At 43.8% G+C, this 26,658-nt stretch overlaps 1 protein-coding gene and 1 long non-coding RNA gene across 6 annotated transcripts in view; one reads left to right on the top strand and one right to left on the bottom strand.

Annotated features, from left to right (window-relative positions):
- LOC128059158 (uncharacterized) lies at positions 1–20,829 on the bottom strand. Its single transcript, XR_008200587.1, has 3 exons — positions 20,692–20,829; positions 20,018–20,233; positions 1–905 (listed from the first exon to the last, which is right to left on the bottom strand). It is a non-coding gene; the product is annotated as an uncharacterized LOC128059158 (long non-coding RNA).
- A 203-nt stretch (positions 20,830–21,032) lies between these two features.
- JPH1 (junctophilin 1) overlaps positions 21,033–26,658 on the top strand; it is an 88,641-nt gene continuing 83,015 nt past the window's right edge. For all 5 annotated transcript variants that reach the window (XM_052651446.1, XM_052651445.1, XM_052651448.1 and 2 more), the window contains exon 1: positions 21,033–21,664. In XM_052651446.1, coding sequence (XP_052507406.1) covers positions 21,286–21,664 — 379 coding nt within the window. In that variant the 5' untranslated portion in view covers positions 21,033–21,285. The remainder of the gene's footprint in view (positions 21,665–26,658) is intronic.

Below are 26,658 nucleotides of genomic sequence, written 5' to 3'. Positions count from 1 at the left end.
TTTAGTTTTTAAAACACATGGAAAAAAGTCAGGATCATATATTAGCTTAAACTGTTTTCAGCCTGAAAAGAAACGATTGCTGTATGCAAGTTACAAAAAATGGAAAAGCCCAATTTGACCAAATCCACATGGCCAAAGAATGTAAAGATGGCAAAACCACAACCACCCAGAGACGTGGCCATATAGTATATGAAACTGAAGAATACATGAAAAGGGACATGGGAAGATGTAGCACTCGGAACTGCAAAAATGGTGAAAAACCAGTGTCCGGTCTGCCAAAGGAGACCAGGAAGGTTTGAAGGCAAGGATATGCTGCTTCCTCCGAGACCTGTCGGGCAAAGGTGCTGATTCTGTACAATGAAGCGGCTGAAATCCGATGGGCGCGCTTTAAATAACCGATGACCAACGAGAGCCCTCTTATTCACCTTCCTCATTACGCATGTGCCTTGACGGCCACGGCAGCTGCAGATAACAGCGAGTTCTCAGGCAGACATGCGGGGAAGTTCTGGGCTCAGCTCTCCAGAGCCCTGAGCCAGCTGTCCAGAAAGCCGATTTAGAACGAACCTCCCTGCGACCAGAAGGGTGCTGAGTCCCCCTAGCTCTGCGGTGGGCTCTGTACACCCCGCCACCCACTCCTCTTCTTTGTATGCTAAGTCACAGCTCCAAAATCAAGCCGCTTGGTCAGCATCAACTTCTGTGCATGTTTCCTCCAAAGCCCTGAGCCAGCTCCACAGAGCCAGCAGGCGCTGGGTGCCGCAAATGTGATCCCGTCTGTCGTTTTGGCCTCAGCAGAAGAGCGACATGACCATATTTATTGCTGTTGCTATTCTAGGGGTTGGGTGACGTTCTTCTCCCCTTGTGGCTGAGCCCGTTCATCTTTCACCACTCCCTCCAAGTCTGCGAGGCTAAAACCAGGGATACAAATAGATTCTATCAGGAGGAAAGTTAAAACGAGAAGTTCTGAAGTATTCCTGAACCTATTTGCTTTTCGGCATGAAGAGTTATAAATTCTGCGGTTCTGTATTATACACGTGTACTATTAGCATCCCATTGTTACCATAAGCTGCTACTGACGGTAACTTTGCTAAGGAAAGAAAACATGAATAAAGGTGGTGGAGAGATGATCTGGCTGATAAACATGGCTTGGAGATTTGGCAAATGTTGAATTTTCCACTGTTGAGTCTTGGGAGTGTCCACATGTTACCAGAACACTTGAAGCTTTCTGCTTGCCTCAGACTCTTCCTTACTAAGCCACTCCTCTTTTGTGACGTGAAAGGGACTAATTGACAAGCCACAGAAACTCCTATTAAGGATACAATGGTGCAGGGCACAGGTGACAAGGCTCCTAGAAAGTAACTATATACAGACTTTCTAAATGAAGGACTTAGGTACATAAATAACTAATTACCGCATGTGTTACATGCTGCACCAAATGAGAGGGAGTCTGTCTTTACCACTGACCCCTATTCATTACCAATGGGTCAAATCTTCCATTGTAACTCGTGATCACTCTGTATTTGGGCTCACCTGGCTGATCCATCGTCTGCCCTTGGCAACAGTTCTATCTCTGGCTTTGCTAAAATGACTCTTTGGATTCATGTGCCCTGATGCAATTCCACTCTGTCACATACAAGGTGGCAGAACATTCTAGGGGAGGCAGTGGGTTGCAGAGGTAGGTGCGTGGGCCCTGGAGCCAGCTTCCTGGGTTTGAGCCCTGGCTGGCTGCTGTGGGACCTCGTTAAGCCTCCACTTCCTCTGTAAAATTAGGATGATAGCAGTAATCGCCTCCTAGAGCTGTGGTGAGAATTAAATAGGAGAAAAATACATATGTAAACACAGTTAGAAAAACTAAAAGCCCGAGGACAGGAGCTGTGCTGTCTTTTACCAGCAGGGAAATTTAACCTCTCTCTAGCACGTTTCCTTTGGCTCAACTGTAGCTGGTCTTCAAACTGTCTGTTCACTCTCAAAATCACAGTATGCAATTGTGCTCCAGACTGGGAGGTTTCTGGCTGTCTCCCTGCGAAATGCCTTTCCAACATCCAGGGCAGTATCTAAAGTGTACTATCAGCTGGCAGCTCAGCTAATTTTCACCTGAAATGTCCATAAATTATAGGAGTAGTTCAGTAAAAGCCCTTACAAGGCCTGGTTCTTCTTCTTAAAAAAGTGACACGTACATTCCTTGTAGCTCAAATGGTAAAGAATCTGCCTGCAATGCAGGAGACCTGGGTTCCATCACTGGGTCAGGAAGATCCCCTGGAGAAGGAAATGGCCAGCCACTACAGTATTCTTTTTTGGAAAACTCCATGGACAGAGGAGCTTGGCTGGCTACAGTCCATGGGGTCACAAAGAGTCAGACACAGATCTAAGCAACTAACACACACATCCACACAGACACACATGTATATATATGGAGAATTCCATAGACAGAGGAGCCTGGCGGGCTACCAGTCTATGGGATCGCAGAGAGTCAGACAACTGAGTGACTAACACTTTCACTTATATACATACACATATCACAATTACGGCTTTTTTGCCCTAATATGATTTTGGTCTCTCTTCCCTCTTTCTAGTTGCATATTTCTGGACCATCACACCTCAGATATGTGAAAATGGAACTGTTTTATTTCTCTAAAACCACTTAAAAGCTCTGAAGACTCATTACCACCGATAGTGGAAAATACTCTTAATTTTGTCCCTTTTGGTGTAACTCAGTCCCTCTCATAGAATACAGATCTCTCTGGAGAAATATTCAGTCATTCTTCCCCCTCCCTCTGGTGGTGGTAGGGAGAGTGGGGAACGGCTCTAATTTTATGCTGGTGTACAGTTCACCTGACCTCAAGAGAAGGACATTTGGTTTGAAAACAATCCCCTGGTCCTCACTGGTCTCTCACAAGATGTCTTGTGCAGCTGGATCTTTGAGACTTGACCTCTGGCCTTGCTGCATGTGCTGAAGGCTTCATAACTGGCCAGTCCTTCCAGCATGGTCAGGCATGGGCAGTGTGTAGCCACCCCAGCCCTCCCCCACAATGCTGACTCTGTCTTGCCTCCAACTGATCCTCTGAAATTCAACCATATCTTCCATCCAGTCCCTGCCTTTGTGACATCCACCTAAAACCCTACCTCTCACCATACCAAGGAAACCCACGAATAGTCCACTTGCTCATAATTCTCACCAGCATTGAGTCAGGGGAACTCATCTGTGGCTTCCTCCATATTTCAACCCCCAACCAGCAGAGCTAGAGAGACCTAGGAAACCTGTTGTAGTTAAGGTTCTCCAGGAAACAGACTTTGAGATTCGCCTAGAGAAGGTTTATTGGCAAATGTTCTCCAGAAAAACACTTACAAGAGAGTGTGGGAAGCTGGGTTGAGCAGAGAGAGAAGTGAGGATTTCCAGGGACTTGCAAAGAAACTGATTTTGCTGGTATTTCTGAGCTGAGAGGGAATCTAATAGTTGTTCCCATTGAGACATGGGGTCTAGAACTTTACATCCCCCACAGTGGACTAGTCATTGGATATGTGCTGCTCAGTGAGTTCACCTGACCTTGGGCTAAGGGGCCTTCTTTGGCTAAGGGCAGTGCATGGAGAGGGCTTCCCTGGTGGCTCAGTGGTAGTAAATATGCCTGCCAGGAGATGTGGGTTTGAACCCTGGGTCGGGAAGATCTCCTGGAAAAGGAAATGGCAACTCACTTCAGTATTCTTGCCTTGGAAATCCCAGGGATAGAGGAGCCTGGTGGGCTATAGTTCACGGGCTCACAAAAGAGCAGACACAGTTCAGCAACTAAACAACGCTTGAAGAAGGACTCAGATGTGAGGCTTCAGCTGCCAGGATTCACAGCAGCTGGGCAACAAGTACCTGATCCGCATCAGTGTCCAGTGATGTCTAACATGCCTCTGTTCTAACCTGCCTGTCCAGCGTTTCTTCCAACTCTGATGAGGTGCTGTCACCCTTCTCCCCAGACATCCAGGAAAGAAGTAGAATATGCAACCCTTCCACCTCAGAGTCTCTGTATGCCCGGGAATATGTCTTGGAATTTTCATTCCCATTCATCCTCTCCCAGACTTCTCCACACTGCTCTGATATCATAGCCTGAAAGTGAAAGTGTTAGTCATGTCCAACTCTTTGCGACCCCATGAACTGTAGCCTGCCAAGCTCCTCTATCCATGGAATTCTCCAGGCAAGAATACTGGAGTGGGCTGCCATTTCCTTCAGCAGGAGATCTTCCCAACCCAGGGATCGAACCTGGGTCTCCTAAACTGCAGGCAGCTTCCTTACCATCTGAGCCACCAGGAAGGGTGATACAGCCTACATCCTCTCTCCAACAGAAAGATGCAATATTTTTTATTTCCTTTTTTCTCATTTATTTTTCTCCAAGGAATCAATATTTCAATATGTTGAGCTGTATGTCCAATGCTATGAAATGAAAATGTTAAATAACATATTTATGGCATTTTCTCAAAGAGTGTGGTTAAGAAATATTTCTTTTGTTTTACTTTTTTGGGTTCTTACCACCACTTCTTTTAGGAGCAGATCTCCCCAGGGATGTGTGTAGTCCCCTGACTCTCAGAATAGCCGCCGCCCCAGGATTCGCCACCTTCTTCTGCCCTTGGGTGAAATTAGGTGATGTGTGTAGCTTCCTTTCCACTAGTGCTGTTCTCCCTGGGTCCTGCTCCTGCCCCAGAGCTCTGTGGATTTTCCTCCAGAGGCCATGGGAACATTCCCTGCATTTATAAGACTCATTTGCCATGGAGAGTGGATGGTTTCATTCCCAAACCGTTCTCTTCCAGGGACCCAAGGAGACTAGAACTTTGTGCATAACCCCCCTACCCACCATTTTCAACTTTATTTTTAAATGCATTAAAAATTGTGCTAGTCTCCTTTGCTGCATGGACTTCAAACTGCATGAAATGCAATAAATCTTATTTTAGATTAAAAAAAAAAAACCAGTAAACACCTTGTGTTCAAGTCTCCAATGGATAACTTTGGGGAATCCCACAAATGACTTCTTTTTCTCAGCAAAGCCTGAATAGTACACATATTAGACTTGGCATATTTTTCTTAAAGTTAAAATTTGATTTCAAGCTGAGTTTCAAGTTTAGTTCTTTGTATGGTGCCCACCCCTCTCTCTGAAGTAATGGATATTATTGATAGGTGAAAGACTTTAACACCCTGAAACAGTAAAACTTTGGTTGACGTTTCATATATATTAACCTAATCAACTTACAGTGATACACTACATGATTTTCTACCTTATCAGAAAATACACATTTCTTTTACTGGCTACTCTTTGCATTTGGTAAATTACACAAGTTGTTGAGAGCTCTCAGCTTTACAAAGCCCCTACCCAAATTTCTTTGGGAGCTACTCTTTTTTTTTTTTTGGTCTGTTTCTCCAAAATTTTATCTGATTACAGGGCCAACCACACATTCTGATAAGAAATTTACTTTTCCTTAAGAGAAAGGAAATACTTCCACGGCATTGTTAATAACTGCATACATTTCCACCTTTGGGGAGGCTTCCCAGGTGGCTTAGTGGGTAAAAAATCTGCCTGCAATGCAGGAGACATGGGTTGGATCCCTGGGTTGGGAAGATCCCCTGGAGGAGGGCATCGCAACCACTCCAGCATTCTTACCTGGAGAATCCTATGGACAGAGGAGCCTGGCAGGCTACAGTCTATAGGGTTGCAAAGACTTGGGCACAACTAAAGCAACTGACCACCCCACCTTTTTTTTAAGGGTTAAAAATTACTTTGAGTAACTGACTTATGTAAAATTAAAACTTTATAACACAGAAACAAACCACTTTCAGTATAGTCATTTTGGTAATATGAATACATGAAATGATCATAACTTCAAATGCAATTTTTCAACTTTGAATATTTTTACACACGTCTATAAAAATAAACAAAGAAAAACAGTCTTAACTATCCCCAGATTCCAACATGGTAGTAACACATCAGTGTTTTCTTTGACACGCTGCGCCCCTCACTGTCTTCCACACAAAGGGCTCTAGTGCTACAACAGCATTGCCAAAGTGGAAGCTGTTGTTTCAAGTTCTAAGAACCAGCTTGGCAAGGAAACCTTTCTTCCCCTGGGTGTAATTAATGTTTGCACACTAGATCCAGAAACCCAGTGACGGACCATGAGAACCAGAATGATGCATCTCAGCCAAGCCTGCCTTCCTAAACATTGGGATATTTTCATTTGCTAGAGCCTGGATTGCTTTCTCTAGTTCCAACAGAAAACCCTGATTTATTTTACACAGATTTTGGTAAAGAGGGGCTCAGAGATTGGGGCTTAGGTCTCCCAGGGCTCTTAATAATTTCTTCCCACACCTCGTTGGATAGGTTTGTGCACCTGACTTGGGAGGCTAATGCTGTAAGCCTTTTTCAGCCAACTGGCCAGGAGGCAGAGACATCTCAGACGCCTCTTTCTAATCTTGTCTGTCCTGAGTACCATAGCAGGAACCACAGGGACTTGTGACCACACCCAGGTTGGTCTCTCCTTACACTCAAATCTTAATGATCCCTCTTGACCCTACCAAACCTTGGATTCCACTGATCCCTTTTTAGAATGTTGGAAGGAACAATTTATTCTGTCTGCATGGCTCTATGTGAGGACGAATAGTGTCCTTCCCCCCCACACCCCCAGGAAATCTCTGGGGATAATTGGCTCTCATATTTGAAACTGTTTTCCAAACAAAAGTCCACACACCTATGGGAGTTCACCCATGTATTCTAAGGGGTCTGGTAATTTTCTCTAGATTTTTCATCTCTTTAGACTATCCCTTGGACTGCAAGGAGATCCAACCAGTCCATTCTGAAGGAGATCAACCCTGGGATTTCTTTGGAAGGAATGATGCTAAAGCTGAAACTCCAGTACTTAGGCCACCTCATGAGAAGAGTTGACTCATTGGAAAAGACTCTGATGCTGGGAGGGATTGGGGGCAGGAGGAGAAGGGGATGACCGAGGATGAGATGGCTGGATGGCATCACCAACTCAATGGACGTGAGTCTGAGTGAACTCCGGGAGTTGGTGATGGACAGGGAGGCCTGGCGTGCGGCGATTCATGGGGTCACAAAGAGTCAGACACGACTGAGCAATTGAACTGAACTGAACTGGACTATCACTTGGTTTTGGTGGTTAAGCTTGTGTTTATGCTCAGGCAGACATTGCCATTGAGTCTTTCTACTTTAATTGTTTCTGACTAGTGAGTAGAGAGGCAGACCTAATATGCAAATGATGTATATCCATCAAGTAATAGCCAAATGGTGGGCCAGTACTCTGTACAAAGAAAGACTTCTAAGAAATCCTGTAGACGAGTCCTCAACAGCATCCGGTAGGATGCCTTTACTGAATCAGGAGAAACTGTGACTCTTTACAGAAGTAGCAACTCGTTCAGCTCAGCAACCATGCCGGGACTAATACAATAGCATACAGTTCAGTTCAGTTGCTCAGTCGTGTCCAACTCTTTGTGACCCCATGGACTGCAGCACGCCAGGTTTCCCTGTCCATTACCAACTCCCGGAGCTTATTCAAACTCATGTCCATCGAGTCGGTGATGCCATCCAGCCATCTCATCCTCTGTCATCCCCTTCTCCTCCTGCCTTCAATCTTTCCCAGCATCAGGGTCTTTTCAATCAGTCCTTCACATCAGGTAGCCAAAGTATCAGAGCTTCAGCTTCACAAATCAGTCCTCCCAATGAATACTCAGGACTGATTTCCTTTAGGATGGACTGGTTGGATCTCTTTGCAGTCCAAGGGACTCTCAAGAGTCTTCTCCAACACCACAGTTCAAAAGCATCAATTCTTTGGTGCTCAGCTTTCTTTATAGTCCAACTCTCATATCCATACATGACTACTGGAAAAACCATAGCTTTGACTAGATGGATGTTTGTTGGTAAAGTAATGTCTCTGCTTTTTAATATGCTTTCTAGGGTTGTCATAGCTTTTCTTCCACGGAGCAAGCGTCTTTTAATTTCATGGCTGCAGTCACCATCTGCAGTGATTTTGAAGACCTCCAAAATAAAATCTCTCACAGTTTCCACTGTTTCCCCACCTATTTGCCATGAAGCGATAGGACTGGATGCCATGATCTTAGTGTTCAGTATACAGTTGAAATACAGTATACAGTTGGAAGTCTCTAAATGTCCACTCTGTCACACTCACACAGAGAAGCTATGAATTATTCCATCAGTTGGTGAGTCAGAAATTGCTCCAGCCATCTGGATCACGCAGTCTTTTACCATCTGGGAGACTAAGTTTTAGACAGTCCTTAAATTTATCAGGTCCCTATGTAGCTCAGTTGGTAAAGCATCTGCCCGCAATGAGGGAGACCTGGGTTCAATTCCTGGGTCAGGAAGTTGCCCTGGAGAAGGAAATGGCAACCCACTCCAGTATTCTTGCCTGGAGAATCCCATGAGTAGAGGAGCCTGGCAGGCTTCAGGTCATGGGATCCCAAGAGTGAGACACAACTTAGCACTATTTTTCTTTCTTATTTCTAAGTTTATCAGGTCCACTCACTGCTGTAAATAGGTTACTATTTCATATGCCAATGGGAAGTTATGGTCAATAACAGATTTTTAAAATAGTAACATGCAAAAATGTCAAAGATTGACATTTCAGTGTAGTTATTAATAGGTAGCACAATTTCAAGGTGCAAGATAAAAACAAATGAAAATATTATGTAATGAGCATGGCCATTCCCATCCCCTTTAGTTTAATTTGTATCTTTAGAGGGTTTTCCCCCAGCCCATCCTCCCCTACAGGTTTTTACATAGATATAAGTGCAGAAAAATTCAACAGGTTACATACATTATTCTGTATATTGCTTTTATCCACTTAATAGATCTTGGGGATTTTTCCATATCAATACACAGAGAGCTTCTTCATTCTTTTTTAAGAACCATAAAAATCTGATTTTCAATTCAATTTTGTTAAGTTCTATAGCAGACTTTCTTATTTTTTTTATTGAGGTATAGTTGATTTACAATGTTGTGCCAATCTCTTCTAAACTACAAAATGAGTCAATTATACAAACCTATACATTATTTTCTCATATTCTTTTCCATTATGGTTTATCTCAGGATATTGAATATATTTCCCTACGCTATACATTAGGACCTTATTGTTAAGAGTTTGCTCCTACCAATCCCAAATTCCCAGCCCATCCTCTCCTCTACATCATCTTTCCCTTGACAGCCATAAGTCTGTTCTCTATGAGTCTGTTTCTGTTTGGTAGACATATTTTAGATTCCACATATACATGATATCATATGGTATCAGGCTTTCTCTGACTTAGTATGATAATCTCTAGTTGTATCTACATTGGTGCAAATGACATTATTTCATTCTTTTTATGACTAAGTAGTATTCCATTGTGTATATGCACCACATCTTCTTTATGAATGCATCTGTCGATGGACATTTAGGCTGTTTAATATTTTGGCTCTTGTGAATAGCACTGCTATGAACATAGGGGTGCATGTACCTTTTCAAGTAATACAGCAGACTTTCGTCTCTCTCTGACCATGGCCTACCTGTAAACGTAAACATGTTTATGTATGTGCTTATTTTTAAAAGATCACTGGGTGTATCAGTTTAGATCCCCCAACAAGCAGATGTCAGGATGGAATTAGACATACAAAAGATATACTGAAGTGAACAAATGTGAGGGATAAGACCAAAGGAATCAGGAGTAGGTGGGCAGAGTCTTTGAGTCACAACACAGGTCTGAAACCTATGAAAGGAAAGAGGGAAGAAAGCGGGATTCAGTAGGGGGAACTCAGACTGCTGTGTAGCTTGGCCAGGTCAATGTCAGTGGGGAACATTTCAGCCAGGTCAGTGGGGAGCACAGAAAATATAAGCCTGGCAGAGGAGGCCTGTGTTGAGAAGGAATAGTCCAGTTCAAGCAGTCCCACTGTGCTCAGCTATTGGCTGGAGACAGTCTAAGTAGAGTCCTGGCTTTTCAGTGTCGCTTTCATGAAGGCCATTGACATGTAGCACAAAACTCCTCACACTCAGGGCCCATTCCCACATGTTCATCCACATGTCTGCTCTACCACCTTCCAGACCTCTGACCAGATGGCCAGGTTGTTGGCCATTGCTTGAAATCTACATATGTTCCCCACCTCAGGCCACTTTTCCTTTCCCATAAAATACATGACCTGGTTCAGCACTCACGGCTCTGTCCCTTGCAAAGATTTTCCCTCTCTGAATACTTTCAAGGCCCCTCCTGAGTGGAGCTTTAATGAAGCCTTCATTCATTTTCAGCTTCATCCACATAATAGCCTGTCCGTTGATAAACCAAGCTTCTCTTCCTCCTTCAACTGGTCAAATGGAACCCCAGTCTTCCCATAGGTGATGGTGGGTAAGAGATGTTAGTGAAATCCTAGGGCACATGGGGCTCTGGGCAGCCTGTTCTTGTAGCTTTCTTGTGTCCTTTGGTTCTGCTCATCTTGATCCTGGATATATCATGTTCATCTTACAACAGATGGCAACTGGGTTTGTCCACCTTCATATTGTTCGGGTATTTTTGTATAGGTCACCATTACCCTTTATGTTTCATAAAGGGTATGGTTGGTTTCATCCAACTTTGTCTTGGCAGGTTCAACAGGACCCAGCTCACAGTGGGAAATTCTAAAGTAATAGTCACTTGGTATCCCACGATCAAGCATTCCTTTTTTTTTTTTTTTTTTGCTAAAGTCAAGTAACTGTTTCTCAAAAATTCTACAATTCTCTTCTGCAGATTCTATGGCCTTGTGTCAGAGCTCCAGAGACCTGCATTGTGATCCCTCCACTGGGCCTTGCCACAATCTTCACATTGCATCTTTTCTCACCATCTACACCAAACACTAACACCAAAGGATCTGCCTGATGATATGGCCCAAGAGGCAGGGCTGCTAGTACCAGAGCCCCGGCCTCCTGCAAAATGCTTTCCTTCTCTGAGCCCTCTCGAAGCTGGCAGCCTTTGTTCCATGTCATTCAGCATGTAGACTGGAGATGTTTCTAAGTGTGGTATTGTTCCCAGAATCCAAGAGGCCTACCAGGTGCTCTGCTTTACTTTTTTCCTCTCTGTCTTTTTTCGGGGGGTGGGCTGGGGCCAGGGGGGAGTTATATAACAGAGTTTATGAGATCCAGCCATTTGCCTTTTACTTTTTTAATATTTGTTTATTTATTTTTGGCTGTGCTGGGTCATTGTTGCTGTGCAAGCTTTCCTTGTTGCAGAGAATGGGAACTACTCCCCAGCTGCAGGAGACAGCTTTTCATCGTGGCGGCTTCTCTTGTTGTAGAGCTCGGGTTCTAAGTGCACCGGCTGAGTAGGCAGCACATGAGCTCAGTAGTTGCAGTTCCCCAGCTCTAGAGCACAGGCTCAGTAGTTGTAGCACATGGGCTTAATTGCTCTACAGCACGTGGGATCTTCCCAGATCAGGGATGGAACGGGTGTCTCCCACCCTAGCACGTGGATTCTTCACCACTGAGCCACCAGGGAAGCCCTGCCTTTACATTGAAGGGGATGCCCCCGGCAGAGCATGGACTTGGTGTGAACACCACAGCAGATCTGAACTCACAGCAGCTGGAGGCTGTCTGCCAAGTTCCCTCTGAGCTGCAGGTTCTCTGGGAGGGAGATCTGAGCTGTGCACCCCCAAGGCCACCCCCTGGAGTGTTCCTCCTTCTGAGTAAGCTTTAAAAAGTGCTTGTCATGTGAAAGTAATAAGTGAGATGCAAGCAATGACATACATTCTAGAATACGTTTAAGGCAAGGAAGAGGAATTGAAGCTTTATCTGGAATGCAGTCAGTATCTGAAGAATCCACCAGGTCTCTGAGGTGTGCGTGCCAAGGTGGTATGTAGGCTGGGACTGCAGCACTTGGCAAGGATGTGGCATTCCCCAGTGGCACTCAGTCAGAGGGCTGCCTCTTCTATTATCGGCCATTGTTTCAAATCCCATCTCAGATCTCTTGGAACCATTCATTCCCCAATTATATTATACATCTCTTTCCTGTCTAATAACGGATTTTGTGTTTTTCTCTCCTTCAACGATCAGTCACTTGGTAACTACTTACTCCTTAGTTGCGCTTTCAGCAACATTGTTCACCTCCCTTTTTTTAAAATTTTTAAAATTGTGGTGTAGTTGATATATAATGCTGTGTTAAATTCTGGCATACAGCAGAGTTATTCCATTATACGTGTATACATTCTTTCTCATATTCTTCTTCATTATAGGTTATTTTCAGATATTGAATATAGTTCCCTGTGCTTTATGGTAGGACCTTGTTGTTTATCTATTTTATGTATAGCAGTTTGTACCTGCCAATCCCAGACTCCTAATTTACCCCTCCCGCTTTGGGAGGTTTGTTTTCTATGTCTGTAAGCCTGGTTTCTGTTTTGTAAATAAGTTCATTCGTATATTTTAGATTCCACATACAAATGATATATTTGCCTTTTTACGTCTGATTTACTTCATTTAGTATGATAATCCCTAGGTCCATCCATCCTGCTGCAAATGGCATTATTTCATTCTTTTTTATGGCTGAATATTAGTCCATTGTATATATGTAACACCTCTTTACCCACTCATCTGTCAATGGACATTTAGGTTGCTTCCATGTCTTGGCTATTGTAAAAAGTACACTGAGGTACATGTATCTTTTCAAACTAGGGTTTTGTCCAGATATATACCTAGGAGTGAGACTGGTGGATCATATAGTAACTCTGTTTTTAGTTTTCTAAAGAAACTCCATTACTTTTTCCATAGTGACTGCACTAATTTACATTCCCACCAGCAGTGTATGACGGCTTCTCTCCACACCCTCTCCAGCATTTTATTGTTTGTGGACTTTTTAATGATGGCCATTCTGACCACTGTAAGGTAATACCTCATTGTGGTTTTGATTTGCATTTCTCTAATAATTAGTGATGTGGGCATCTTTTCATGCGCCTAACAGTCATCTGTATGTCTTCCTTGAAGAAATGTCTATTTAGATCTTCTGACCATTTTGACTGGGCTGTTTGGGTTTCTGTTATTGAGTTGTATGAACTATTTGTATATTTTGGAAAGTAAGCCCTTGTCGATTGCATCATCTGCAAATAGTTTCTCCCAGTTCATAGGTTGTCTTTTCATTTTGTTTATGGTTTCCTTTGTGTGAAAACGCTTTTAAGTTTGATTCAGTTTCATCTGTTTTTGCTTTTATTTCTATTGCTATGGGAGACTGACCTAAGAAAACATTGCTACAACTTAACATCAGAGAATGTTTTCCCTATGTTCTCTCCTAAGAGTTTTATGGTGTCCTTCTTTTATATTTAAGTCTTTAAGCCATTTTGAGTTTATTTTTGTATACGGTATGAGGAAGTGTTCCAACTTCACTGATTTACATGTGACCATCTAGCTTTTCCAACACCACTTGCTAAAGAGACTGTCTTTTCCCCACTATATACTCTTGCCTCCTTTGTCAAAGATTGACCTTAGGTGTCTGGGTTTATTTCTGGGCTGTCTATTCTGTTCCACTGACCCAGATGTCTGTTTCTGTGCCAATTCCATGCTGCTTTGATTACTGTAGCTTTAAGGTATTGTCTGAAATCTGGGAGGGTTATGCCTCCAGCTTTTTTTTCCTCCCACCAGGATTGCTTTGGCAATTCTGGGTCTTTTGTGAATCCATATAAAATTTATGATTATTTATTCTGGTTCTGTGAAAAATATCATGGGTAATTTAATAGGGATCACATTAAATCTGTACACTGCTTTGGGTAGTGTGGCCATTTTAACAATATTAATTCTTCCAGTCCAAGAGTATGGGAAAATTTCCATTGCTTTAAATCACCTTCAATTTCCTTCTCCAGGGGATCTTTCAGATCCAGGGATCAAACCCAGGTCTCCTGCATTGCAGGCAGATTCTTTACCATCTAAGCCACCAGGGAAGCCCACTAACCATTTTAAGTCTCTCTTTAATCTGTCATTACCTTTTTCATTGTTAGACCTTTCCTGAACTCCCTGTGAGCCTTGTCATTCGACACATATGCTGTCTAAGTCCAGTGGACCTCTGCCCACTAGGAAAAAGAGGCAGAGAGCACAAGGGACAAATTATAGGAAGAACCAAAGAACTGCCCTTGAGACTTAAATAAGGCTCACCTGATGTTTTTATATCAGAATTAGACTATTTCTAAATTAGACTCTTAGCCCCTAGGGCAGGATTGCCTAGTTGTATAAAATAAGCTAACAAGTATCCAGTAATTACACAAAATTTGGACACCATGAAGCTAATGTTTTGGACACAAAAGATAGCCTAAGGAGACTAGAAAGGGATCAGAAGAAAAACACACAGGGAATGAGACAGCTGAAGTGGGAGGAGAGGGGGTGGGAGAGGAGAGATAAGCTAAGAGACGTGGGTTTTACAGAAGCTGAGGGAGGTAAGTGTTCACCAGTATCAAATTCACAGCTGCCAATCCTAGCAGAAGAATTGAAGAGGTGCCATCGTAGCTGTCAACTGGGAGGTCCCTAAATGGCTCAGACAAAAAAGAATTCACCTGCAATGAGTTCAATCCCTGGGTGGGAAGATCCCCTGTAGAAAAGAATGGCAACCTACTCCAGTATTCTTGCCTGGAGAATTCTATAGACAGAGAAGCCTGGTGGGTTATGGTCCATGGGGTCACAGAGTCAGACATGACTGAGTGACTCACTAATGGCTGAACAAGCTGCCCTAGACTGGTGGTGTAGAACCCACATCAAGTGGTGTGAGGAGAGGTGGGCAGGAAAGACTTGAATGTAACCTACTCATTCAAGGAGGTGTGCAGTTTTGAGGACAGGAGTCGAGGTGCAAGCAGGACCAGGAAATAAGGGCTGTCTTAACATGGTAGACATACGAGTACCTCTGTTGGATGGAAGGAAAGAAATTAAAGTATATTCAAAGGTGAAGGTGAAGTCGCTCAGTCGTGTTCGACTCTTTGCGACCCCGTGGACTGTAGCCTACCAGGCTCCTCCGTCCATGGGATTCTCCAGGCAAGAATACTGGAGTGGGTTGCCATTTTCCTTCTCCAGGGGATCTTCCCTACCCAGGGATCGAACCCAGGTCTCCCGCATTGGAGGCAGATGCTTTAACCTCTGAGCCACCAGGGAAGCACACAGTATATTCAAAAGAGGAGTTGACCCAAAACTTGGAGAGGAAAAAGGACATCTGCCTCTGGGATGAGGTGGTGGTGAAAGATAGAAAATGAGAACCAGTGGAAGGTTTAAGAGAGGGAAGGTGTTCCCATGGGTTACCACTTTTTCTCCAGGAGGAAGAAGACAAGTAGGAAAGAACTGGGGCTGAGAAGGGCTTGAGGACAGTAATGGGCTTCTAGAAGTTTCCTGGGAAGAGATCTGCCATGTGGTGTGGAGGGACTGGTCTGAGGTTTGCCACCCATAATTTGCAATGGCAACTGGTAAATGTTATTGATTATTCCCAGAAGGGGTTTCTTATCAGCAGGGGGAGGAGAAACTGATTTAGGCTTGAGGGCTGGGCAGGGGGATGAACCAGGAGGTCACTATGGAAAGGAAAGTGCAGTGGAAAAGATGCAGTAGGGTTCTTCAGGCAGGACAGGGAAGGGCCAGGAAGACATGAAGGACATCAAAGGAGTGAAGACTCTGCCAAGAGTCCATACTTGTTCAGTGAACGGGAAAGACCAGCGAGCGTTGTCAACGAGTGAGATTGTCAAGTTCTAGTCTTCAGCACTGACCTATGTGTGAATCAGAGAAAGTCCCAGGCTGTGTGTGAGGGCTTTAAGATAAAGGCCATGATGCTGAAAAAGGCAATGGATGGTGAGGCCAGGTTGAGGTAGCCTGGGACAATGGAAGTGACAGGAGGTGGGGGCATAGCAGATAAGCCACTGGTCCTGGATGAACAAGGAGACTGATCTAGCCAAGATAGATTTTCTGAAATATACAGCACAGAGCAAGTTTCTGGCTTCCTAAAAAGTGGGCTAACATGAATAGTACAAGTCTCAAAAGGGAGGGGCTACTGAAAAACAGCTTTCAGAAGAGGAGCTCACAGATTATAGTTGGCCCTCCTTATGCTGTATCAAACTCAACATCCACAGATTCCACCAATCACAGATCAAAAATATTTGGGGAAAAAAAAAATTCCAGAAAGTTTCATGAAGTAAAGCTTCAATCTGTTGCATGCTGGCCGCTATTTATATAGCATTTGCATTATATTGGTGATTATAAGTAAATCTAGATAGGATTTAAAGAATATGGGAGGAGAGGCATAGGTTATATACAAATACGGTACCATTTTATATATGGGACTTAAACACTGTGGATTTTGGTATTGAGAGGGGTGGTTCTGAAACCAATATTCCACAGATACTGAGGACAACTATATTTACTTATTAATTTACTTTTAGTTCTTGACCTGTATTAACAACTACTGAACATCTCTAAGGTATATTTCTGGATCGTCTGTTCCGATATGAACCTATCTTTCCAACCTCTATAATTTACTCTTCTTCCACCATTTCTTTAATTCTAGACAGCAGCATCACTATTATCCAGGTAGCTGTTCTATAAAATAAAAAGGTCATCTTTACCACCCCTTACCATCTCCACCTAACCTGCCTCTTCCCCCATTTGGAAGCTCTCACCCACACGCCAGTAAAGACTGGTAATAGAGTCAGACAGATTTAATTTAAATTCCAGCTCAACCATTTCTACCTCGAATCATCCTGGGCACAAAACTGTCCTTAAACTTTATTTTCTTCTGTAGTTGCTCAGTCGTGTCCGACTCTTTGCGATCCCATGGATTGTAGCCTGCCACGCTCCTCTCTTCATGGGATTCTGCAGGCAAGAATACTGGAGTGGGAAGCCATTCCCTTCTCCAGATTTTCTTCTGTAAGATGGTAATAATACTAGTACTAACCAATGGGTTATTATGAGATTTAAATGAATTAATACATGTAAAGAATTTAGTACCTAATCTAGCATAATATAATTTCCTTCAAAGTTTTGAAAATCATTAATTTTGTAATTTGCTTCCTCTTCTGACTTCATGTTGTCTACAAAGTTTCTGGCTACATTTCTTAACTTTTGCATTTACTGTGGGAAAATTTCTTAAATTTTCATGAATGCTTTATTATAAATACGCTGCTGCTGGTAAGTCGCTTCAGTCGTGTCCAACTCTGTGCGACCCTATAGATGGCAGCCCACCAGGCTCCCTCATCCCTGGGATTCTCCAGGCATATGCTAGTAATCCTCTGTTTTGAGGAGGGCATGGCAACCCATTCCAGTATTCTTGCATCGAGAATCCCATAGACAGAGGAGCCTGGTGGGCTGCAGTCCATTGAGTCTCAAGAGTCAGACACGACTTCAGGCAACTGAGCATGCATGCAGTCCTGTATTTTATTTATTCATTTACAGATAACAATGTTGTGTTAATTTCTGCTGTACAGCAAAGAGATTCCATTATACATATATATTTTTTCATATTCTTTTCCATTATGGTTTATCACAGGATCTTGAGTATAGGTACCTGTGCTATACAGTAGGAACTCGTTTATCCATCCTATATATTCCAGTAGTAATACTAACTTTGACTTATAAATCAAGTAATTTTAGTTCTATTTGCTTTCTTACACTTTGAATCAATAAACACACTTTAGTCGCACAGAGTCGGACACGACTAAAGCGACTTAGCAGCAGCAGCAGACAACATACACCTCCAGGTTAGCTGTCGTTTGTAGTTTTATTAAAAATTCTCAATAATTCTAATGTGTAAATAAAAGGAAATCACCAATGAAATTTTAAATACAGCCTCAGCTTTAAAAAAAAGATAAAATTCTAAGCCACATATCCTCACCACCATGTTGTTAGTAACATTCACACTCAAATGGCTTACTTTTGGTTACAAATTTTTTTAGAATGGAAACCTACTAGTGCTGGGTTTTGAACATGGAGGAAAAAAACCAAGTGCTAGCGTGGCTGTTGGCCCCTGGGCTTTAGTGGCCTCCCCCACCCCACCTGTCAAACTAACATTCACATTCTCTTCTTACTAATCCCTTCTTAAAGCTAAATTCAACTCCCCCTTAGCCAGGGCAAAGATTCAGAGTGAGAGGGAAAGTGAGGACATTACTGACCCCAGCTAGTAAACTGCAGCACTATTCCACTGCTCCTGTGAGCGGAACCATCACCGTCAGGGCCTCTTCCTCTTCCTGGTTCTTGTTCCCTGTCTTCTCCAATCACCACCATTGAACGTGAACACTGACATTAATGAACACATCAGTGAGACTGGAGAAACATTCCACCAGGACAACAGCAGGCAAAGGGAAGCATGGCTTGAGTGGTTACTTTGCCAAAAATTGCTCAGTGAGCTACCAAAAATTAGATACTAATTTTCACCCATGAAGAGAGTCAGTGGCAGAGTCGAGTTAGGACTGATTAGTTGAAATTTAATAGCAGACGTATGGTGGTAGAGTCTTTCTTTTAATGAAGGGTCTTTCCAAGGAAGACATCTATTAGGGATAGCAAGAGGAAGAGATTAAGGGATAAATGGTCATATCTTTTGTCATCCTCAAATCTCCATATTCTCCGGGGATGTGTCCATACCACCACCCTTTGTCCATCTACCATAGATGGACTTCACTCACATCTATTATAGAAGCCAGAAACTCACTCTGTGCTGTATATTTCAGAAAGTCCATCATCTGCCTGAGAGCTAATTAGGAAGAGTAGGTGGCACAGTGGTAAAGAATCTGCCTGCCAATGCCAGACACGCAAGAGATGCGGGTTTGATCCCTGGGTGGAGAAGATCCCCTGGAGAAGGAAATGGCAACCCACTCCAGTATTCTTGCCTGGGAAATCCCATGGAAGAGGAGCCTGGTGGGCTACAGTCCATGGGCTCGCAAAAAGTCAGACACAACTGAGTGCACACATGCAAACACACACACAGCATTAAATGGTTCTACCATGCTTGCAAACAAAAGTGTAAACCTCAAATATTCATGTATGTAGATCCTAACACACGAGTGGGTAAAAAATCAAAAAGGGAAAGAAACAAAGGTTGCTCTACAAAGAGAGCCAGTTCAAAAATGAGAGGAAAAAAAATAAGTATATTGACCTGAGCAACCACAGTTTCTCATATTAAACAGAACCCCAAAATAGACAGAAATGTCTACAGTAGCTCCTGATCCTGGTGTGCCCTGTAACAGAAAAATGGAATTATGGTTCAGCTGCGAAATCCTGGGCCCTCATTTTCCCAGTGGCCTAAATCAATCCCCAGTCCGGGGACAAGATGCTGAGCAAGGTGCGTAATTATTTCAGGCCACTAGGGTAAGCACTATTCCTGGCAACTCTGTAGGCAGCACCATGGATGAGGGTTTCTAATCCTCTTTGGTGATTTGGTTCTGTGTAAACTGAGATTTTTCTTTCACTATTTCAGCCAGATAAGCAGGAAAGGCCAGCTCCAGTCCTGAGCTAGAGCCGATCAAGGTCAGTTTCAGTTCCTTTTCTGTGCGGTTTAGATTCCTTTTTTCCTTGCTGCCTTCCCTGACACCTGTCCTTGTATTTTTATCTGATTATCAGAACCTAGTGAGAGAACCCTTGGCAGCCTCTGGTGCTTACTCTGTCATGCAAAAGCTTCTAAGTCTAAGGGATACCATAAATACTGTGCAGAGCAGAGTCCTTGAAAGGCCAGCCTAAGACCCTGGCTATGCACCACAGAGAGGTGTCTCTCATGGGGATTTTAAGGGTGAGGTTGAAACTAGTGCCTGCTTTTACCCAGAGGCAATACTGACGTTTCAACTCTCCTATTAACAGATCTCTCATGTTTGGCTTGACACTGCCCTCACAGTAAATTCAGTTATTACTTAACAGAGAGAAAGTGAAAGGTAAATCTTGACATTCCCATTTGGATGATGATGAAATAGAGGTTTAAAAGAGTTGTGTACAGTGAATTCAACCGAGCAGTGTTGTAGCTGGAAAGTAGACCAGCTGACACCTGTCCCCGGTTTTGTAGGTCACAGACTTTGTAAGTTTAGAGCAGTGTTTTACTTACCATGTTTCTCCTTGAAAGCGTCTATTTACTTTCTTAAATTGTGGGTGCCAGTGGAGAGGAACCAGGTGTACATTCCAGACACTCAGACAACATACACAGACTGAGCCGTCTGCCTGTTGAGTACACAGCTCCGGGCTGAAGAATTTCTAGGGTTGTTAGAAGAACACAGGCGACTTCAGAAGGAGCAGACTGAGGTGGACGCGAATACCTAAATCCCTACGAAGACAGATGAAAAACATCCTCTTTATTATTACAAACCAAAAAACCGAACCCATGTATTTTGTGCTTTTTCAAACTGCACTGCCCTCCCCTCCCCGTATCTTCATTAAAGAAATGCAAACACATGTGCTTCAAGACGGGTAGGTGTAAAAGAACATTCTGCACAATTATATCTAGGCTGTCGCAGACTTCTTTCACATGCAACCATCTATCCGGGGGATGTTAATTCACGGTGACAGCTGAGCATGACAAACGCCACGGTACACAAGTTGGAATGCCGGAAAACAGGCAACTACGAAAAGCCCATGCAGACAAACGCGCCTCGGAGTTTTCTCCCTCCACACACACGTGGCCGCACTTCTAGGCGCTCCAGCACGGTGATAAACCACACACACACACACACACCCACACACACACACCCACACACCCACACACACACACCCACACACACACACCGGAGCCTCCGCCGCCCTCCACGCCCGCGCCTCGGTCTCCAGGCAGGCGGGCACTCGCGCGCGCCCCTGGGCACACTCGCCCCCCACCCGTATCCCGCTACTGCGCACGGCAGCGCCGGGCGGTCCCCACGTCCCCCTGCCCGCCCGCCGGGGAAGCGGTGGCTCCCGGGCTGGGGGGCAGGGTCGGGGGCGGGGGGAGCTGGCAAGGGAGCGGAGCGCCGCAGGGCCGGGCCTCGGCGCCTAGGGAGGGGAAGAGGGGCGGGCACGGGGCGGCGCCCGGCTCACGTGGGCGGGCAGGAGCAGCTGAAGGTCCGCTCCGTAGCCCGGGCTGTCCTCTCGCGCGCGGCGCTGGCCCCGGGCGGCGGCGGCGGCGGCGAAGGAGGAGGAGTTGGAGGAGAAAGGCGGCGGTGGCGGCGACGAAAGAAGAGGGGAGGACGGGGGCGGCGTCGGACTGGAGCCGAGCGGCGGCACGAGCTGCCCGGGGCGCTGTCGTGAGCTCGCCCGCAGGGCCCCCACCCCCGAGCTACACCCTGCCGTGCCCAGCTCTGCCCGCGTCCGTGCCCCCGCGGGGAGCGCGCCGGGGCTGCCCCCCGAATGACGGGCGGAAGGTTCGACTTCGACGATGGCGGCACCTACTGCGGCGGCTGGGAGGAGGGCAAGGCGCACGGGCATGGCATCTGCACGGGGCCCAAGGGCCAGGGCGAGTACTCGGGCTCCTGGTCGCACGGCTTCGAGGTGGTCGGAGGCTACACCTGGCCCAGCGGCAACACCTACCAGGGCTACTGGGCGCAGGGCAAGCGGCACGGGCTGGGGGTGGAGACGAAGGGCAAGTGGATGTACCGGGGGGAGTGGTCACATGGCTTCAAGGGGCGCTACGGGGTCCGGCAGAGCCTGTGCACCCCCGCCCGCTACGAGGGGACCTGGAGTAACGGGCTGCAGGACGGGTACGGCGTGGAGACCTACGGGGACGGAGGTGAGCTGCGTCGCTGGCGGCTCGGCTGCCCCGCGAGCTGGGCTCTGGGGGAGGGCTTTGCCCCTGACTGCGGGGCCGCGGGGAGGACGCAAGGCGCACGTGTCCCGAAACCCGCCAAAACACCTGGGGGAGCCTCCCGCCCTCCTCCCGCGGCCACTCTCCCCGGGAGGGGGCGGTAGGACGTGGCGGGTGCGCGGGGGTTGGATCTGACTCGGTTCTGGGGGCGGGCGGTGTGTCCACACCGGGGGGAACAAGGCGTGAAGACACCTGGCCGGCGCCAGCGCCGCGCTGCCACCGGGAGGGAGCGTGCCCGGGAGGGCTGGACTGGGAAGAGGACGCTGTCACTTGAGCCCGTCACATTACGTTCCTGATCCCTCCCTCTCCCGGCCGGGTTTGAAATCGCCACTCCCGTGGAGTGAGAGCGAGCGCCCTGGGCTTGGAGGCTGGCGGTCGCGGCGCACAGCTCCCGGGATTGGTTTCACGTGGAGTCGTATTTCGCCTCTGGTCCTCTAGTGGCCTAAAGATAGAAGTCAGAACCCCAGAACTGGGATGTTGGGGAATTGTTCCTTATCGGAAGTGCATTTGGAAAGTAATCGTAGTTTTGGGAGTGGAGAGTCCGCCTGATGCAGGTGGGGTTCAAAGAATGCGGGGTTTTCTTTCTGGTTTTCTTTCGCTTTCTTAAAGTATCGGTTTTCTATCAAAAGAAGGTAGTCATTGTTGATCTGGAGATATCTGGGAAAATTACCAGGAAAACATTTTACAAACGAACAGGGAAGTCTATGTTTTAAAAAATACAATTGAAAGGTGTATTCCTGTAACAGCTAAATTAACAGCTACTTCACTCCTGAGAATAGCAGTAGGGAATCGCCGGTTTGCCCTAAGGTGTGCGATGTAAAACCGTATGCTGGCTGTAAGCAAAATTCACCTAATTTTAATATTTACTAATTTTTGCAAAAGAAATTTTGTATATAATAGAGCATACCCCCCCCCCTTTTTTTCCCCCAACCAGGAAAAGTATATATTATTGATACAGGTGTCAAAACCTGATGAATTTGCTTGTGTAATAAACCGAGAAGGACGAATGGCTTATGCTTTGGCAAAACACAGTTTCTGATAATAATCATAATTGAAAAGGGTTGTCACATTTCGGAATTCTGCAGCCCAGAGTTGGAGGATATTAAAGGAGCCCAATTGAAAGTTTGTCCAGCCCAGTCAGGCAACTGCTTATATAAAAGCTTATACAATTTGTACACTTCACTTACTCAGAACACTTGGGCCGTGTTTCAAATACAAATCGGCAGCATGGTAGGATTGGCTAAAAAGGACATCTTTTTGTCCTACAGTATAAATAACGGATATAGTTCTCATGGATTAAAAGTGGAGGGGGGGGGCTGTCTCTAATAATTGTGTATGGGCTGTGTGAGTTTCAAGTTCCACAATAGTTAATTAAGGGCCTTAAATGTTCTCAGTGGGCACAGAGCACCTTAGTTTACACCCATATAAATGTGTTAGCTTGTGACTGGATTTTATCAGAGGCCCCGGTCTACAATATAACTAAATTCCATGCTCAAAAGTGGAATGCAAATCTTATCTTTCAGACGTGTGCATTATTTTACAACCTTTCAAGAAGGTGGTGGATAGTTCTTTTACTTCAGTATTTGGAAGGCTAAAAATAAATGTCTTCTTTTAAAGTTACTACTCATTAAACAAAATCTCTTGGTTTAGAGTATTCATTATACCTAGCAATAAAAAAAAATATATATAGCACAGTAAAGGTCCTCTGTTTATGTATTGCCGAAGCTCAAATAAGTGTCTAGGGTGACTATGGATAATTGGCCTCCTGTTTTAAAACTAACTTTTAAAAGAATTTTTTAAAAACCTCAAAATTTGGCATTACCACAAGACTGCAGTTTTCTTTTTCTACCAAAACAATTTAATATGCTACCAATTAGGAAAGGGGCAGGGGGAGACTCCTAAAAATCATTATTGAATTCTTACTGTTAATTTCTTTCATATGTCAATCAGTTAATTAGAAAGTCCTGAATCATAAAATGGGGTTCTAAGTGGAAGTGTATTGCTATAACTTATTTCCTGCAAAGATTTTGGCCACAATAAGACAGATCACTTCCACAAGCTTTAGTTCTTGCCCCTGCACCACAAGTCCATCCCTAGCAGCCTCTGTCAGACTTAAGAAAATCTGATTGCATGTATTTTGTGGTGACGTTAAACTCAGAAGGAAGGAAGTTGTAATTCCATTGACAACTATCACTCAGTTTATTTTACTAGTGATCTGAGTATGAAGTGTTGTTGAAATAGAACCCCCTGAATATTAAGTAAGAATAGTTAGTACAGTGCTCCCAAAATCCAAGTCTAGGTGCCCAGAATATTCAGTAAAAATTCGGATCCTGCTGTGGTTCCTTTTTTCACCTGTCATGAAACTATTAGAATATATCTAGAAAGATACATTGTTGTGTTAATTATATGCATTCCTGTCCATGCACATTTTCATTCATAGCATGTAGATTTAAATTTGGCACATTAAATCTAAATTTGACTGGAATTCTCTCTGAATTGGAAGTCTTCCACTACAAACTTATTTAGTGAAAATGGCTGTATCTAGAAAATCAGCTCCCAGATGAAAAGTCATAGAACATCCGTAAAAATATTTTTTAAACTTATGAACTATGCATCCATATGTAAGAAATTGAGAGGAACTAATTAGAACTTTGAGCAGCAGGGAGCAGGTGGAACGCACCTGCTTCGTAAGGAAAAAGAGGCCCTTTTCCCCCACTTAAGTTCATTGACTAAACTAAACCTACTTTAAATTTCAGATGAATCACTAACACTTTGACTGTAAATTAGTTTCTAGCAATTCTATGGAGGAATTCTTCCATGCAGTGTTCCTCAACAGGGTAAGATGGGAATATAGGCAATGCCATTGTTCTGCCTTCTCTGCTACTACAGTCAAGCAACAACTTAAACTTTCTAGTTATTGCTGTTGCCTTAAACCACTTAGATTTTCAAGCAATGTGTCTTTGGAAATTCTAAATATTAGTCTTATTTTGGAGATAGCAGATTAAGGAAACTAGTTGTTAATTTCCCCTCAGTGTTAAACATTTCCTAAGATAGTGTGGTTGTGTTTTAAAAGTGTAAGTACTTCTTGATATCAAACAGTATGTTTGGAAGTTGTTCTAGCAAAATTAACTTGTAGAAAAGTTAGAGGAGAATGATTATAATGTTCCTTGTTTATTTAAACAAAATATTTTAAATTAAGGTGGTTTGTTTTAGTGCATATAAGTCAGGTTGTATAACTTTTATCTTAGAACTTGAACTTCTATCTATCTAGGCAAAGGGAAAGTCAGTTGCAGTTTTCTAGTAATTTCAGTTTCCTTCTGGGTTACAGTGGTGGTGTTTGGAGATGGCTAATACTGAGTACAAAGCTTCTTCATCTGAAATGTTGTATTTGAGTGTCTTATCCTTTGGGGTTTATCCTTTTGGGAAAGTCATGGCCCACCCACCTCCTCAGAAGTTCTGAGATGTCAGGTTAAGATGTTAAGACCTATTCAGAGTATGACATTCACAGTACCAGACCCCCTTTGTATTGGATTGGCCAAAAAGTTTGTTTGGGCTTTTTGTCAGATATATAAGGGAAGAACCTCAATGAACTTTTTGACCAACCCAATATGTCATTGTCACCCTGCTACTGTCTATTTATATACCAAAAATATGTCAGAATGAACAGAGGGAGATGGTAGTCTTGCAATTAGTCAAAACTTTTGACTTGGGAGCCACTATGGCTTTAACTTTTAAGTGCATGAAATACTCAGTAAGCAGCACTTCTCAGTATTTTAAAAGTAAATGTATGCCATTCAATGGAAATTTTTTCATGGCAATCTGAAATGAAAAGTATACTGCAAAGTAACTCTATATAACCAGAAACTGAAAGAAGTCAAAACAGTTACAATTTACTTTCTATAATATTTGTGAGTTAGAAAGAATACAGAAGTAATTACGTCTTAAAATTTTCATATAACTTCTTTGGAGGGCTAGTTTAATATAAAATTTGCCTTTAATTAAAAGGAAATGGACTCAATTTAGAAGAGAAAATGCTAAGTTCCTAATCTTAACATCCAGTTCCTCCTAAGATGATTTAGGAAGTTGCTCCAGGTTAATTTTTAAATGTCTTTGCTAATTTACTTAATAGAAAAACTTCTGAAAGCAAATGCTTTAAATTAGAGATTATCATATTCCTGAGAAGGCATACTATTCATTGAAAAAATGATCTGGTGATGACAAAGTTTTCATGTACGCTGTCAAACACACCTTTCTTCTGAGATGAATTCCATAATGTTAAGAGTGGAAGTTTTCCTCTGACCTTATCTTAGTTTTCCCAAAGGTAAATAGTGCATGCTTTTAAGCCACCACAGCTGTTTATTATAAAGTCATCAAACATCTACATACCAGAAGACACACAGCGAGGAGTCTGGAAATTTTGTGTTCTCCTATGAAGTAATGCCTGCCCTCAGAATGTTTCCAGTTTAGGATGTGGTTCACAGTACAGTGGCAGAAGCTAGGGAAACCATGAGGAGAATGACCAGAAGAAAGCAGAAATTTAGCAAATTTTGACCTTTTCACTTGGAAGTACAAAATGTTAAATTGCCCATTTTTTTATAATGGTTCAGTCTATTTAGAATATATATTCTATTTGTCAAATCCCTCTCAGCTTAAAAAGGATCACCCAAAACTAAATAATAATCCTGAATGTTAAATAGTTTTCCCTGCCCTAAAAGAACATGATGAATGTGGTAGAAAGAAAATGTAAGAAAACTTGTTTGACAACTCATGTTCCAAGCATTCAGATCACTAATAATTTTAGGTCTTTGAGCTTGTTGGAATGTCAAACTGCCAGACCTGAAGTCTCATTTTTCAGTTAAATTAGTAAAACTACAGCTCACAAATAGAGCTCATTTCTTCGTCTGCTATTGCACTGCCTT

The sequence above is a fragment of the Budorcas taxicolor genome, chromosome 14 (genome assembly GCF_023091745.1).
Source record: "Budorcas taxicolor isolate Tak-1 chromosome 14, Takin1.1, whole genome shotgun sequence".
In the NCBI taxonomy this organism is placed as follows: Eukaryota; Metazoa; Chordata; class Mammalia; order Artiodactyla; family Bovidae; genus Budorcas; species Budorcas taxicolor.
Note: the sequence above shows the minus strand (reverse complement) of the source record. Positions and strands in the feature narration are given on the sequence as shown.